The 17,843-nt window shown below is 41.2% G+C and overlaps 1 protein-coding gene across 4 annotated transcripts in view; it reads left to right on the top strand.

Annotated features, from left to right (window-relative positions):
• ZNF684 (zinc finger protein 684) overlaps positions 1-17,843 on the top strand; it is a 50,993-nt gene that overhangs the window by 6,169 nt on the left and 26,981 nt on the right. For 2 of the 4 annotated variants that reach the window (XM_006164932.3, XM_027766882.1), the window contains 3 exons: positions 3,584-3,710; positions 4,559-4,654; positions 8,675-9,971. In XM_006164932.3, the coding sequence (XP_006164994.1) occupies positions 3,584-3,710; positions 4,559-4,654; positions 8,675-9,576 (1,125 nt within the window). In that variant the 3' untranslated portion in view covers positions 9,577-9,971. Of the gene's footprint in view, positions 1-2,713; positions 3,711-4,558; positions 4,655-8,674; positions 9,972-17,843 lie in introns of those variants that run through there. The other 2 variants (XR_001369520.2, XM_006164930.3) reach the window with 2 other exon arrangements.

Below are 17,843 nucleotides of genomic sequence, written 5' to 3'. Positions count from 1 at the left end.
TTTTTTTTTTTTTTGCCTGAGGGTGCATGTGCTCCAGAGAGAGGCAGAGAGGGAAAGCAAAATAGCACCCCCTGTGGAGCATAATTATGCTGCGATTCTTTATACTTCAATTTTCCTTCCTTTTGGGATTTTGGGACTGCATGCATATGTGTCTGGCATGTTTTTCAAGCCACCAGGTCCAGGACTCAAATCACATGGTTGGCCATGTGGAATCTAGCTGCCTTAGCCACCAGGCTACAGGGTTTCCCAGCTTAGAGAATTTTAATACATTTCCCAGTACTGAACTACAGTCATGTACCATATAGTAATATTTTGGTCAATGGTGGAGTTCATATAGGATGCTGGTTTTATAAAGCTCGAGATATATATATATATATATATATATATATATACACACACACATACATACATATATATATATATATATACACATACATACACATATATATATATCACACACACACACACACACACACACACACACACACACATATATATATAGTCTAGGTATATAGTAGGCAGTACCATCTAGATTTATGTGAGTAAATTCTATGACGCTCATACAATGTGCAAATCACCTAATGACACATTTCTTGAAACATTTTCCATCATTAAGTAATACATGACCATATCTATGCATTTCTGGGATAAACTCTACCTATTCACTTTAACTTTCTTAAAGGGCCAAGTAGTAGATATTTTACATTTGAGAGCCATATGGCCCCTGTGGCAACTACTCACCGTGCCATTGTAGCTGAAGTGAATGAACACAGTGTTATGATTATGTTCCAGTAATATTTTATTCACAAAAATAGGAGACCAGCCCATGAGTCAGTTTCCTGATCCTGATATTAACTATTTCTTTTGTGATAGACATGTAGCCGCATGTCTTTAATTTAATTGCTTTTGATATTTGCTCATTAAGCATGATTTTTCCTTTATTATGGAGAAGCTATGTTTTATTATATAAAATAATCCTTGTGTTCTTATTTATTATGGATACATGAGTCTGGAATGTAAACCTGTAGCTTCAGTAACATCTTACTAAACTTATGTTTACTTCAAAGAGTATACTAGATTGGAAGACCTCTAATGGGAGTGATCATTTTATTCCTCGTTAAATATCTTACGAAGGGGGGCCTGCAGGTAGCATAGTGGTTAAGGCACTGGACTCCCACATGATTAACCAAAGTTCAAGTCCCAGACCTGGCAGCTTGAAACTCAAGGTGGGTGCATGTGTGTGTATGCCCAAAATCCCGAGACAAGAATGAGGAGAAGGGATTGTGGCATGGCCATCCCCCTTGGGGAGTGATTTCTCACTTTTTCTCTCTGGCAAGTTCATGCACCCTATAGCAAAAATCTCTCTAAACAAACAAACTTATGAAAGAATGAATAAAGGATATATATATATAAGTGATATTTTTAATAGCTTTATTGAAACACAATTCATATAGCACAAAAGTGACCCAGTTAAAGTTTATGTAATTCAGTAGTTTAGAGTATGTTCCAAAATTGAATAGCTATCACCAAACATTTCACAATGTTTTCATCACTCCAAAAAGAAACCCCATGCCCACCCCTCTTCTCCTTTCCCTCAGCTCTAATCTACTTTCTGTTTCATGACTTTTATATTCTGAACATTTCATAAAAATGGAGCCACATAACATGTGACCTTTTGTGGTTGACATCTTTCACCTAGCACAATATTTTAAAGGTTCATCCATATTGTAGATGTTTCCATACTTTGTTCCTTTTTTGTTGTAGGATGATATCCCATCATATGATATACCACATTTTGCTTATCCACTTATTAGTTCATGGACACCAAATTATTTCTATATTCTGATCCTATGTATGATGAGCATTTATGTATGGGTTTTGTGTGGACATACATTTTTTAATTCTCTTGAGTATATGCCTAGGAGTGGAATTGCTGGGTGTTTGACATTTTGAGAAACTGCCAAACTGTTTTCTAAAATTTATCCACTATTTTGTAATACTACCAGTAATGTATGAGAGTTCCCATTTCTACATATCTGTGTCAACACTTGGCATTGTCTGCCTTGATTTTAGCTATTTTCATGAGTACGAAATGATGTCTCATTGTGTTTTTATTTTTTAAATCTTATTTATTCATTCATTTATTTGGCCAGAGAAAGACATACACACACATAGAGGGAGAGTGAGAAAACAAGCCACCGTGGTCAGCCATGTAGGAGTTCAGGACATTTAACCACCATACCACCTGCCGGCTCCATTCATTATGGTTTGATTTGCTTTCACTCATGACTAGTGATGTTGAGTACCTTTTTTTATTGCCAAAGGGTCCATGTGCTTACTGGAGAAAAATAAAGAGAGAGGGAAAAGGCATCCTTCAGTGGAGTGTGGTCATACACAGTTCCTTCTCCTCTATTTCTTCATCCTGTCAAGATTTTGGGTGTGCACACACATGCACATAATGTGTTTTTCAAGCTGCCAAGGCCAGAATTCAAACTGCATTCAGTTATGTGGGATTTAGCTGCCTTAACCACCAAGCTATAGGGCTGGCCTGAGCACCGTCTCATGTGCTTACTGACTATATATATATATATATATATATATATATTTTTTATATATATTAACTATAAAATTGGAGAAATTTCTGTTCAAATTCTTTGTAAATTTTTAAGTTAGGTTATCTTTTTGTTGTTGAATTTTAAGAGTTCTTTATATATTCTAGATGCAAATCTCTTACCAGGTAAATGATTTGCAAGTCTTTTTTCCTGTTTTGTGAAATTTCTTTTCACTTTATTGATAATGTCCTATGAAGCACAACATTTTAATTTTGATGAAGTCCAATTTACTTTTTTTTCTTATACTTTTTCTGTCACATTTAAAAAATCACTACCTAGCGAGAGGGACTGGCTTGGTTGAGGAGAAGTCTCCAGCTCTGAAGTGCAGGAATTAATTTAAGGTGATGTCAACTTTTGCTCCAAGAAAGAGGAAGCAGCATTTTTTGAACTGTGACAGCATATTACCAGACAGTCCATCAAAGAAATTAATTTGGACTTTACTGAAAGTCTATTTCCATCACCTACTAAAAAGCACATTAGTCAGATCAGTAATAAAGTTGAATAAAAGGTGCATCACTCTCAACAAGGCCATTTCATTTCAAGTCCACTCAAAACAGCTTAAAAAAAAATTAAAAAAAAGATGACCAAAAAAAACGCTGCCTAATCCAAGCGCACAACAGACTCTCTTCCTGTGTTTTCTTCTGACTGTTCAGTAGTTTTAATTCTTACATTGAGGTCTTGGATCCACTTCAGTTTGTTTTTATATATGATGTGAGGTAAGTGGAAAGTCCAACTTCATTCTTTTGTGCGTGGATAGTCAATTGTCTCAGCACTACTTATTGAAGACTTTTCTGTTCCCCTTTGAATTGTGCTGGCACTAGTATATTTCTGGATGAAGTGTATAGTAGTTATTATATATAGCTTTATACAAAGTCATCAGTGAACATGGTATGATAGCAAGAGGCAGCCGTAATTTTCTTACAGGTTCTTTAGCGATGTATAGTTTAGTTTGGATGAATGTGCTGTTACAGGAATCAGTGACGTTTCAGGATGTGGCTGTGGACTTCACCTCAGAGGAGTGGAAGCTGCTTGATTGTGATCAGAGAACTCTGTATTGGGATGTGATGATGGAGAACTATAGAAACCTCAACTCAGTAGGTAAGGATAGCGGGTGATAACTTTTTAGCTTAATGTAGAAGGTACTATTAGTGCCCTTCCTTTAAGACTTAGAAAAACTTTGAACATTCTGAACCATTAAGAAGCTTGGACTTGGTGTATTGGTTATGTCATGGAATCCCACATCATCGACTGCAGTTCGAGTCCCGAACCCAGCAGCTTAAAACTCATGCGGGGCATGTGTGCACGTGCGCCTAAAATCCTGAGAGGAGAATGGAGAAGGAATTGCAGTATGGCTATCCCCTTTGGAGAGTGATTTCTCACTTTCTGTCTGTCTCTGTCTCTCCAGCAAGCACATGTGCCCTATAGCAAAATTTTCTCAAAAAAAAAAAAAAAGAAAGAAAAGAAAAGAAAGAAAAAGATGCTTGGACCTGAATTTTAGTGTCAAAGACTTTTTTTTTTTAAATGATGGCCACGTGAGCACACAGAAGAGAATAAGAGGAAGAGAAGCACCTCTGACAGGGTCTCATCACACTGTAATCCCCTTTTCCCTGCCCTCCAGCTCCTCAGGATCTTGGGTATCTGCATGTAAGCCTGGCATGTTTTCAGGTCACCCAGGGGCCTGAACTTGTGATTGGTATGTGGCTTCTGGCACTAAAGTCCAATACACTGGATCATACCACTTAGGCTGGGCCAGTGGTGCAGGATTCTTAATACCCTTTGTTGGATCAGATAGTCCATTTATGCTTCTATCTCTTAAATGAAGACAGATCTGCTCTGTTCCAAACCTCTTCTGTTATCCTTTAAGGGCCCTGAGGACCACCTAAGTTGTGAGGTAGTTGTTTGCCAAGCACTTGCTCACTGCTTCTGTGTTGTTTTCCTACTAACAGGGTGTCCAGTTACTAAAACAAAACTGACCTTCAAGGTGAGGCAAGGACAGGAGTCGCTGATGGTGGAGGGAGAGAACCCACATTGGAGCGATCCAGGTGAGTGTGAATGTCAGATGGGAGTGTTTGGACTTGAGATCCCAGTTAGTCATTGAAGACAGGCACTTCTGAATGCTTTTCAGGAATCCTTTCTTAAAAGTCACACACCGTGGGCCAGTCAGGTGGCATGGTGGTTAAGATGACTGGATCTCATATGACTGACTACATGGCTCAAGTCCTGCATCCAGCGGCTTTGAAAACACACTGAGCACTTGTGCAAGTGTGCCCAAAATCCTGAGAAGAGAGGGGAGGAGAAGGGGTTGCAGCCTGGCTATCTTCTTTGGGGGCTGATTTTTTTCTCTCTCTTATGTGCACATACTCTATAGGAAACTAAACAAGTAACAAACCTGCACAATGTGAAAGTCACTGTGTTCATGTGACACAACATCATCAGATCCCCAAGTGACACCTGCACTTTCACTGTCCCCACATGGGTGCTCTTTCTCTTTGCTCTTTCTTCCATTGCATGGAGGGATGTCTTGCTCCTCTCTCCTCTGGATCCTCACACCGTCTGTTCCATTTAGGTCCTTAATTTCCTTCTCTTAGGAACCAGCAATTAGCGTAATGGCTATGTCGCTGGACTCCCATGTAGCTGACCGCGGTTCGCGTCCCGGACCTGGTGGCTTAGAACTCACGCCAGGCACGTGTGCGTGCGTGCCCAAGATCCCAAGAGGAGAATGGAGGAGACGGGATTGCGGCGTGACCATCCCCCCCTGGGGGATGATTTCTCGCTTTCTGTCTCTGTCTCTCTCTGTCTGGTGAGCGCATGCGCCCTATAGCGAAAACCTCTCAAAAAAAAAAAAAATTTCCTTCTCTTAATTCCTAAAACCCTCACTTTTCTTCTCTCCTCAACATGATTATAGATCTTTTTCTATAGAGCTAGTCTATAATATAGTCAGATCGTGTGGACTTGAAGAATTGTTCTACTAATCACTGTTAAATCTTAAGCTTTTTTTTTTTTTTTTAAGGTTTTTGTCATAGGGCTCGTGTGCTTGCTGGAGAGAGACAGTGAGAGGGAAACTGAAAAATCACCCTAGGGGAGATGACCACACTGAAATCCCTTCTCCTCCATTCTCTTCCTGAAATTCTGGGCACACGTGCCCAGTGTGACCCTCAAGCTGCCAAGTCTGGGACTCAAACAGGGGGTGTCCGTATGTGGAAACCCAGTGCCTCAAACACCACGTCACCTGCTGGTCCCCAGGTCAGGCTTTTTAATGTCCTCTGCACATTGTGTGTGTGTGTGCATGTGTCCTTTTGATTCTGATGTGCTCCATCTAACTAACACCGGCTATTCAGTCAGTTCAGTTTTCTCCTCTATCATGGTCACTTTAGCCTAGAGCAGTCTCCTTCTTTAACTCCCAAACCAACTCTGCTATGATTCTGTCATGAAAGCTTGATATATACTGTCTTGAATTTTTATTTTTTTAAAATGCTTGTGACTCTTAAAGCATGTTATTTTCATGATAGTGTTCTGAAGAAAAAGATCTGTGTTACCTTTTCATTTACACCATGCTAAGCACATGGTGAGCGTTCATTGAATATTTTATTCATTATTGTGGAACCAGGCATTATGGGGAATGCTTTTTTTTCTTCCATTAACCAAGACTTTTTAAAAATGTGTTGTTAAACGGTGTGCACATGTGCCAGAGAGACAGAGAGAAGGAAAGTGAGCAAGCACCCTGCATGGGGAGCGGTCATGTGTAATCCCTTCTTCCTTATTCCCCTTTGGGGATTTTGGGCTTATACCTACATGTGCCTGGCATGTTTTTTAAGCCACTGGGTTTATAACTTGAACTGCACAGTAGGCTATGTGAAATCCAGTTGCCTTAACCACCATGCCACTGACTTGCCCTAAACAAGACCTTTTTTTTTAACATGTTTTCTGAGAAGAGTTCAAAGATAGCAAAAAATCCATTGCTATTTGTGTGTAAGTTATAGTTGGAGTGGTGAAATGTAGCCATATTAAAATATTTTAAAATTAACAATGAATGTGTGACATCTGTCCAGTGTTAACATTATTACAGTTTTGTTCTAGTTAAGGATCAAAATTAATGGTACAGGCAGTAGTGACTATCTTTTTTTTTTTTTTTGAGAGGTTTTTGCTATAGGGCGCGTGCACTCGCCAGACAGACAGAAACAGAGACAGAAAGCGAGAAGTCACCCCCCAGGAAGGATGGCCACGCCGCAATCCCTTCTCCTCCATTCTCCTCTCGGGATCTTGGGCACGCACGCACAGGCGCTCGGCGTGAGTTTAAGCCACTGGGCCTGGGACTCGAACTGTGGTCGACTACGTGGGAGTCCAGCGACATAGCCATTACGCTAACTGCTGGTCCCCAGTAGTGACTATCTTAGAAGTTAAGAAAATGGAACTTAAGTATGCAAAAATTGGAGGGGTCTTTTTTTTTTTTTTTTAATATCAGTCAACAATGGCTCTTCCCTAAAGAATACCTAAGAAATAGGATGAGAAGGCAATGAGAAAAAGGGTAAGTTATGATAGGAAGGAACATGAGCAAAAAAATTGTAGTTATTTCCAAGTCTAGATCCATGGGAGAGGTATTCATTGAGGACTAGGGGAATGTACATTTAGAACCCATGAGTGAATTCGTATCTTCCATGGTTTTGTTAACCAGGCTGATTACCCTGGATTTCTCATTTGGTTATCACTGGTAGATGTAACACTGAACGCTGTTGCCGATTAAGAGGAGAAAAGAGAGGAACCATATCCCCAACTCAAAACTACTCTATACATGTTGGTTAAGGTGCTGGATTCCCACATGGCTGACCACAGATCAAATCCCTGACCTAACAGCTTGAAAATCACACCTGGCACGTGTGGCCAGAATTCTGAGGGGAGAATGGGAGAGACGAAATTGTGGTCTGACCATCTCCTCTGTGGGGTGATTTCTCAGTTTCTCTCGATTTGTCTCTCTTTGGCAAATGCATGCACCCTATGGCAAAAACAAAAACAAAAACAAAGCAAAACAAAACAAAAAAACCTAAAAGAAAAGAAAGAAAAAGAAATGTTTGTTAATTTCTGCAGCCAGTCCATTTCCATGGAGAACAGTAAGGCGCAGAGGCTAGGGGTGATGTACTCACATTACACTTGGAGGGAAGATGAAGAGTGGGGAATTACAACTCTGTCCCCCCATTTCTTTTTTAAAATGGAGAAACAGATTTGGGATTTATAAGGTTTTTGAGGACGGAGTGAAAAAATAGGACTTCAGAAAAAAGCAGCTTTCTGGGGACTAGTTTGTTAGGCATATTGAAGGAGGATGTAATATACTTGTCAAATACAGATATGACATGTAGTTATCATCTATGGAAACCCAGGCAGGATAAGGTGATAGCAAGTAGACAGAGTCTGCCCAGGTGAGGATGACTTGCCTTGGGTGGCCTGCGAGACCCCTGTGGTCCTGGGCTTGCAAGGACATATAAGAATGAATCTCACTGTCAGTAGAAATGGAGCTGTCCACAGGTGTTCCTCTGCCGTGATCTGGGTGGGTTAGTTAACTGTGGATAGATGAATGTTCCCAAAGGCAACTGACATTGTGCAAAGTGATTAGGAGAAAAAGAGGTGAAATGAGAGAAACAGGAAACTGTCCATCAGAGTAATCTCGGGATTGGGTAGTGAGGATTCTGCCTTTGGTCTGCCTCCTCCAAACTGATATTTTCCTTAATTCCCTTATCTTCCACCTCCTGGTTACCCTATCCACTAATCAGAGCTCCACCATGGGCTTTCCTCGTTCTGTGAGCCAGCTCTGCATGCTGGGTACCTCCTGCCTGTCCTCTGCGAACAGTTACTTTGTGCCTGTTTTACTGTCTTTCCACAGGTCACAAGTTAAACCCGTTCCTATTACTATTACTTAATCTGCTCCCATTTCCTCTTAAACCTCAGGAGCAAGGCAAATAAGGGATTCGTTTTATTGATAGAATAAGAATAGATGAAGCTGTAGACATTTCTTTCTGTAATGTTGGTGGGAAAAATAAAAACTAGGAATGTTTTCTTCTACTCCTTTCTAGAAGCTGAGTGTCCACTTGGTGAACTAAAGAAGCATCAGAAAAGCAAAGGCAATTTTTTGAAGTCCGTTTTGCTGACTTTTAATAAAACTCAGCTGACAGAGAGAACCCACAGATATAATACGAGTACAAATCTTAATCTTACTAGAAAAAAATCATATAAATGTAAATCATATTGGAAGGGTATACAACCTAATTTAGACTTATTTAATTATAATGGAAGTTATATTGGAAAGAACTCATATAAATGCAATGAATGTGGAAAAGCCTTCAAGAAGAAGTTTAATTTCATCAGACATGAAAAAAATCATTCAAGAAAAAAGCCCTTCGAATGCAGTGACTGTGGGAGAGCTTATAGCAGGAAGGCACACCTTGCGACTCATCAGAAAATTCATGATGGAGAGAGACCCTTTGTGTGTAGCGACTGTGGGAAAGCTTTCATACACAAAGCCCAACTCGTGGTCCACCAGAGACTTCACACTGGAGAGAAACCTTACGAATGCGGTCAGTGTGGGAAAACCTTCACTTGGCACTCCTCCTTCACTCAGCATGTGAAATCCCACACGTTGGAGAACTCATTTGCATGTAACGAATGTGGGAAAACCTTCAGATATAGTTCGTCCCTTTATAAACATTCTAGATTCCATACAGGAGAGAAACCGTACCCATGTATCATATGTGGCAAAGCCTTTGGCAACGCTTCCGTGCTTGTTACACATCAGAGAATTCATACAGGGGAGAAGCCGTATGGATGTATTGAATGTGGCAAAGCCTTCATCAAGAAGTCTCACCTCCTTAGGCATCAGGTAACTCATACAGGAGAGAAGCCCTATGAATGTGCCCGATGCGGGAAAGCATTTTCCCAGAAGTCAAATCTTATTGTACATCAGAAAATTCATATGTAACGTTCACTTTATAATATGAGAAGGCCTTACCATTAAGTAAATCATATTAAATGCAAAGAACTCATGGTTCACTCAGCTCACACTGAATGAATTTGAAAGAGTAGATTCCCATAAAAATCAGTGCCAGTCACATTCTAGGAAGTGTTAATGCATTTTACAGAAAACATTGAAGTATAAATAATTGAACATAGAACTTGAAAAATAAGCATAAATAATCAAGGAATCACTGAAAACTACATTTATCATGCCTGATTTTAGTTTTTATAACAATATAATTATGAAAATGAGTGTAAAATATAGCTGTATTATATTAAATTGATATCAAGTTTCTGTACTAAATATTACTATTTTTTCTTTCAGTCCTAATATTTGCATAATTAATTAAGAAAATGCAATTTAATCACCCCCAAGGTGATGGCCATGCTGCAATCCCTTCTCCATTCTCCTCTCAGGATTTGGGTGCACATGCATACACACTCCGTGTGATTTTCAGGCCATCGGATCTGAGACTCAAACTGTGGAGTCAGCTGTGTGGGATCCAGTGCCCCAGCTACCACACCACTGCTGGCCCTGTTGCTGGCATTTTGATGGACATTCAGTATTCCTGAATCTGAGTTTTCTCTTTAAGAAGTGAAGACTTCTTATAAAACTTATTATGAAGTTGGAACCAGCAGGTGGCGTGGTGGTTAAGGCGCTGGACATTCCCACATGGCCAAGCATGGTTCAAGTCCTGGACCTGGTGGCTTGCTTTCTCACTTTCTCTCTCTGGTCAAAATAAAATAAGCAAATGAATAAATAAAAATAATTTGAAAAAAAAACTTATTATAAAGTGTTTTCCTACATACATAAACACCAAAACAAAAAATTCAGTCAGAATCTGTTGAAAAAACCATTGTGTTCTTTACTACAATAAGTATTCAGCTGTGGAAAATAAGTATTTGAGCATATACATAAAACATCTGCACTTCAAAGTTTCTATTTTAGTGGTGTATCTTCATAAGATGTAAACCATAGATTCAGTAGTATTTGACTGGAATATTATCTTTACTTGATTTTAATGAAATATAGTGTCATGATACTTTGCAACTTTTTTTTTTAGTTGGAGAGGTTTTTGCTATAGGGTGCTTGTGCTCACCAGAAAGACAGAGAGAGGCAGAGAAGCATGGTTCAAGTCCTGGACCTGGTGGCTTGCTTTCTCACTTTCTCTCTCTGGTCAAAATAAAATAAGCAAATGAATAAATAAAAATAATTTGAAAAAAAAACTTATTATAAAGTGTTTTCCTACATACATAAACACCAAAACAAAAAATTCAGTCAGAATCTGTTGAAAAAACCATTGTGTTCTTTACTACAATAAGTATTCAGCTGTGGAAAATAAGTATTTGAGCATATACATAAAACATCTGCACTTCAAAGTTTCTATTTTAGTGGTGTATCTTCATAAGATGTAAACCATAGATTCAGTAGTATTTGACTGGAATATTATCTTTACTTGATTTTAATGAAATATAGTGTCATGATACTTTGCAACTTTTTTTTTTAGTTGGAGAGGTTTTTGCTATAGGGTGCTTGTGCTCACCAGAAAGACAGAGAGAGGCAGAGAGACAGAAAGCGAGAAATCACCCCCTAGAGAGGATGGCCATGCCACAGTCCCTTCTCCAGTCTCCTCTCGGGATCTTGGGCATGCACGCACACATGCCCGGCGTGAGTGTAAGCCACCAGGTCCGGGACTTGAACTGTGGTTGGCTACATGGGAGTCCAGCGACATAGCCATTATGCCAACTGCTGGTCCCAATACTTTGCAACTTTCAGGGAGAACGTTTTTGTGTTTTTGTTTTTAGGAAATTGATAACACGCTTACCTCTAAGAAGCCTGGAATTTTACATATGAAAGTTTATTAACCAGGTTGTTAAAAAAGAACAGATTTTCCTGCTTAGTCACTTTACTTTGTAATTGGACATTTTGTAAGGTCTGCATAATCCCCGTGAAGGGTAAACCCACCATTATTTAAATTAAAAATTTTGCTGCTTTCTACATTCCTTTTAAAAAAATTATTATTCCTCTTTGCCTTTCCCTCCTACACTTCTCCCACCCTGCTTATCCAGAGCCCCCTCCCACATTCCTGCAAGTCCCCACAGCCTACATGTTGCCAGACAGGGGACTTTATACCCCCAGTCAAGGGTCCCAAAGCAAGGCCAACCCCTCGCTCAGCAGAATTGTTCATGAGAGAGGAAAGGAGAATTAATTACAGTGTGGCCATACCAGGAGGACATGTAAGCACATCTTTGATCAGCCAGCTTATAGACACTGAGGCAAATGGCTAGCTATTAAAAAGCATAGACCAAGTTAATTTTTGGATGGGGGCACAATTGATTAGACTTTGAGTTTCAGTCTCAACTAAGGAGCACAATCGAATGATTGATCTTAAAGACAGGCGTTTCAGCTTATGACTGGAGCAGAGCATCCTTCATTGCTCTAAGTTCTAGGTTGGATGTTTGTCTCCTTGGTGTTTGTATGAGAAATCTAAGAGTATCAGGCTGAGAAAGAGACTAGTTTTATTTTAACAAGATAGAATCAGTCCGGCCCCTGTTACATTTGCACCTTAAGCCTCAGGGTTCCCTCGCGCCTTGCCCATCAGCTTCCTAACCCACTCCAGTCCGATCCCCATACACACCCTGACAGATCTGCTAAGACTCTAAAGGAGTGTTCCCTGTTTTACTCCCCACAATCCCAATCTCCACAGTATCCAGACAGTGGCTCTCAATCTCCTGCAAGTCTGCTTTTCCCTCCTGGCCAGATTAACCTCACCCTCCATGTATCAAAGACCATCCCAACTGCAGTCTTTCCCAAAAAAAGTAGTCGCTGCAGAGGACCTGAGCCAGTCTTTATCTTCCTTCACTCCCTCTCACCCCTAACTTCTGCACCAGCCCCAGGGTGGGCCACAGGGACTTCATCCATAGAATGCCTCCAGATCCCCCTAACTCCCACCACAGTTTCTCACTGCTAGGGGGCCCCTAAACTGCCACCCGGCCAAGCCTGCTCATTACCCTCCACGGACCCTAGACCCAGGCCAGCCCACCACAGGATTGGCCGCTTCCCTCCACAACATTCCTTGATAATGTCAAAAAACCTTCCATGCCTTTCCTTGCATGGTGGCCCAACTCAGCTTGAACCTAAAATTAGAAATCAAGACATTTCTTTTCCTTTTTTTTCTTTAAGGTCAATTACAACTTTTGGGTCATCAGAAGTCATGACACATTTTTGCATAGAAAAATGGAAAAATATGTCACGACTTTTCCAATGACCCAATATATTGGGTGTTATTCTTTCATTATCCATGTTTTTGAAGTCACGTTAAGTAGTGGCTATAAATACATGGTAGTGCTTTTTTGAACACGCATAATAAAGATCTAAATTAAACCTTGTCTTTCTAAGGTATTTCAGGAGGCCATATGGTAATTTCACTGAAGCAGTTATTTTGAAAGTTTCTGAAATCTTTCTTTTAGAATTATGTCCTGAATCAGTTTGCCAGCCATACAAGAAAACCCAGGTATTTAATAGTCTCAGAGTTGCCTCTTTTTTAGCTCAACAGTTGTTTCTCATTTCCTATATAAAGTCCTCATTTCATCCTCCTTAGTGCTCATCATTCTTTTTTTATTTTGAGAGAGGTTTTTGCTATAGAGCATCTGTACTCACTGGAGAGACAAACAGAAAGAGAGAAATCACCCCCAAGGGAGGAAGGCCACACTGCAATCTCTTCTCCATTCTCCTCTCAGGATTTTGGGTACACATGCACATGCTCCTGTCATGAGTTTTAAGCAGTCATCACCAGGACTCAAACCAGTCAACTATGTGGGAATCCAGCAACATAACCATTATGCCATCTGTTAGTCCCAGTGCTCACCATTCTTATCTGGTCTCTTCTTCCCTTTCCCATGCCCCTCATCTGAGATATTCCAAATTACATAGACAACAGGAGGTATTCCTAGTACTGGACAAATAGAAGCTGCTACCTAGAGAACTTTTGTCACTGATCTCATTCGTTTTTAGGCTGTCCAAAATTTCAACAAGAAAACCCAAACTTTATGCTCTGTTCCTTCCAATCATCCTAGATTCCCAGACCCCCCCCCCCTTCTGTTTGTGCTCTATGGCTGAAGCAGCCCTGAACAATTTAAACTCTGAGAAATCCTTTGAGTTTTTTCCACCTCTAAGAGTATGTCATACCCTGATGCATTCTTTTTTTCCCCTTCTTTTCTTTTTAGTTTGTTATGGTACATCCTCTCACCAGAGACAGAGAAGGAGAGAGAAAGTGAGAAAGCACTTCCTTGGGGGGGATGACCACACTTCCCTTCACACTTCTCAGGATTTGGGGCACACATGCATACACGCCTGCCACGTTTTTCAAGACGCTGGATCTGGGACTTGAATGGCACAGTTGACCATCTAAGGTACAGCCCTTAACTACCACCTGGATGGCCTGATTTTCTCTTATTTTCTTTTTTTAAAAAATAGGGTGTATGTGCTTGCTGGAGAGACAGAAAGCAAGAAATCACTCTCCGGTGTGTGGGGGGGATGGGCACACTACAAGAGATGCCCAACATGGGTTTCATGCCATGATCCAACCCCTGCTTCAGCCAGCCCCAGATCACAGACACACACATGCTGGTGTACTCAGGGAGGTCTCTGGACGAGAATCCAAAACCTTCCCATGGGGATCAGCCTGTGGAACATTGGGCATGCTTTACTGCTATGCCACCATCCAGTCCCCATCCCTTTATTTATAGACTACTGTGATTTACTTAGAAAACCTGAATTTAGAGTTTAATAATGTATGGGCCAGCAGATAGTGTTGTGGTTAAGGTGCTGGATCCCATATGGCTGACTCCGTGGTTCAAGTCCCACACTTGGCAGCTTGAAAAACACTCTGGGCACACAGTGCATGTGTGCTCAGAACCCCAAGAAGAGAATGGAGGAAAAGGGATTGCGACATTGCCATCCTCTCCAGGCAAGTGATTTCTCACTTTCCTTCTCTCTGTCTCTGGCGAGTGCACATGTATGATGGGGAAAGTGACTGGAAGGGACTTTGGAGTTTTCTTTCTTGGGGAGAGGGTGACTGTATTTTGCCTTTAGGGAAGGAAATCAGTTGAATATTTGGTGACTAAATGTTGTATGATGTATATTTTACATTGTTATGATTCGAATTGAATCTAAAGCTCACATAATCAAGCCTTACTAGTGCTAACTCCATTTCGAATGCTCTGACAATTAACTCCATCTTTAGTGTATTTCCTGTCATACCTGCTGCAACTGAGCCCAATAAACCAAAGTCATTCTGTTGATATTCACGTAAGCTGGTGGTCTCTGGGACCCTTTCCTTCACAAGTGCCGTCTGAGAACAGATAATACATCTTTGGGAACTATCACTATTAGGGCCTCTTAACTACTGTCTGAGGCATACTTTGCTGTGACTGTATTCTTTGTGAGTATCCATTCAATAAAGGAGGTGCAAACCTAATTAACTCAATTATACTGTAAAGGCTGAAGACCCTCTTAACATGAGGAATGTATATAAAGAGAGTCCTCCTTAAAAAATGTAATTTCTCGGGCCCAGCAGATGGCATAGTGGTTATGTTGTTGGACTCCCACATGGCCTACTACATTTCAAGTCCTAGAGCTGGTGGCTCAAAAATCATGCTGGGACTATGTGTGGCATACCCGGAATCCCAGGAGGAGAATGGAGAAGGGATTGTGACGTGGCCATTTCTCTGGGAGGTGATTTCTCACTTTCCCTCTTGCTGTCTGTCTCTGTCTCTGTCTCTCTGGCGAGCACTTGCACCATACAGTAAAAACCTCTTTAAAAAAATGTACCTTCTCATGAAAAAATTTTATCTAACATAACAAGTTTTAAAAATTCTTGAGTTTTCACAACACAGTGCTGTCTTTGGAATAACTTAGCTTCAGTCATGTCACATTGCTTTGTTATTGTTAAGGGCCAAAATGTGCCCCTTCAACCCAAAATTCATAGACTAAAGCCCTGATCCTCCTCAGAATGTATTTTATATGTGTATTTTATAGTGTTACGATTTTCATTGAAACTAAGGAAGATACAGTTTTATGCATGATTATGCTTTGGCAATGCTAATTCTATTTTGAATACCTTAACAATATTAACTCCATTTTGGGGGGGGGGGTGGCATAGAGTGTATGCGCTCACTGAAGATAGAGAGTGAGTAAGAAATCACCCCCTAGGGAGGACAACCATGCCACAATTCCTTCTCAGTTCTCCTCTCAGGATTTTGGGCACGCACATATATGTGCCTGTTGTAGTTTTTGAGCTGCTTAGTCTGAGACTCAAACCACAGTTGGCCATATGGGAGTCCAGCACCTTAACCACTACACCAACTCTAGCCCCAGTTTTGTTTTTTTTTTTTTTTTTTTTTTTTAGTGCAAGAGAGTGTGTACAGTCTCCACAGAAAAGCGGGACAGCAAGAGAGAGAAAGCACCCCGATGGAACATGGTCACATTGCAATCCCATCTCCATTTCTTCACCCTATCGGAGTTTGGGGAACACATGCACACGTGCCTGGCATGTTTTTATGAGTTACCTGGACCTGACTTCAAACTGTTGTTTGCCATGTGAGATCTGGCTCTCTTAACCACTAGGATATGGGGCCTGCCTCCCTTAACTCCATTTTGAGTGTAAGATTTTTGATCTTGGGACCAGCAGTTGGCGTAATGGCTATGTTGCTGGACTCCCATGTAGTTGACTGTGGTTCGAGTCCCAGATCTGGTGGCTTAAACTCACACCAGGCACATGTGCGTGTGTGCCCAGGATCTTGAGAGGAGAATGGAGGAGAAGGGATTCTGGTGTGGCCATTCCCCGGGGGGGTGGGGGGGTGGAAGGGGGGTTGATTTCTCGCTTTCTGTCTTTCTGGCGAGTGCACAAGTCCTATAGCAAAAAACTCACACACACACACAAAAAAAGGCTTTTGATCTTGTAATAAAAACCGTAACTAGACCAAGTGGCTGACTAATAGCCACCTCACCAACTGTGTGTCACCATGCAAATGAGTTAAAGGATATCTGGGATCTACCCCTTGAAAATTGACACCAGGACTAGAGATACCTATGTCTTTGAACTTTCATCTGAGCTGCGACTCCACCTTTGTGAGTGTTCACTCAGCTGCTGGAGACTGCCTGGATAAACAGTCCCTTGTCCCCATCCTTGGTCACCTGACAGCATTCTGAACCTGCTCAGGTGTCACTGTGAGAGGACTGAGCTCCTGGTCCACTACCCGGTTTCTCTGTGGACACATGGTATTTGGCTTGTTACTAGTACTTCGACCTAGTACTTTGTGTTTATAGACTTTGTTTTTTTATTTCCTTTTTCTTAAGAGAGATTTTTGCTATAGGGCATGTGGGCTCTCCCAAGAGATAGAGAGAGACAGAGAGACAGAAAGTGAAAAATCACCCTCCAGGGGGATGGCCACGCTGTAATTCCTTCTTCTCCATTCTCCTCTCAGGATCTTTGGCATGCACACACTCACACCTGGTGTGTTTCAAGCCACTGGGTCCGGAACTCGAACCGCGCTCAACTATATGGGAGTCCAGCAGTGTAACCATTACACCCTCTGCTGGTCCCTCTTTCCTTTTTCTTATTTGACTGTGCCTGCTCCCTGTTTGTGTGACTTGTGTGTGTTGCACTAAACCGATGCGTTTGGGAACTAACTTTGCTCCATTTGGCCTGCCATGGATTTGGGAATAAAAAACCTGCTCCTCTCAAAGGGAGGTTAAATCGTTGCCAGGTATTGGAAAGGGATAGATCACCTTTGTTAGTCAAACATGACAGGAAGTTTGGACTGACTGGGTGCACACAGAGGAAAGACCAGGTAAGGACACAGAAAGGAGGTGACCATCTGTAAGCCAAGGAGGGAGAGACCTGTGAAGGACCAAAGCCACTCACACCTGACCTTGGACTTTGAGGCTCCAGAACTGTGAGGAAATAAAACTTCTGTTGTTAAAACTACCCAGTCTGTGGAATTTTGATACGGCAGCCCTAGCAAACCAATGGAGTTACTTTGTCCAATGTTTGAATTTCTGAGTGGGTGTGATCAGCCTAGACTGAATAGTATGTTCATCCCCTGGCAGGAACACAGGAAACCTTGATTTGCATTACCACCAAGAGGCTGTGTAATAGGAACAGTAAAGAAAAATGGGGCCTTGGCCAGCAGGTGGCGTGATGGTTGAGGCAGCTAGCTCCCACATAG

The sequence above is a fragment of the Tupaia chinensis genome, unplaced genomic scaffold (assembly GCF_000334495.1).
Source record: "Tupaia chinensis unplaced genomic scaffold, TupChi_1.0 Scaffold143758_1, whole genome shotgun sequence".
Classification (NCBI taxonomy): domain Eukaryota; kingdom Metazoa; phylum Chordata; class Mammalia; order Scandentia; family Tupaiidae; genus Tupaia; species Tupaia belangeri.
Note: the sequence above shows the minus strand (reverse complement) of the source record. Positions and strands in the feature narration are given on the sequence as shown.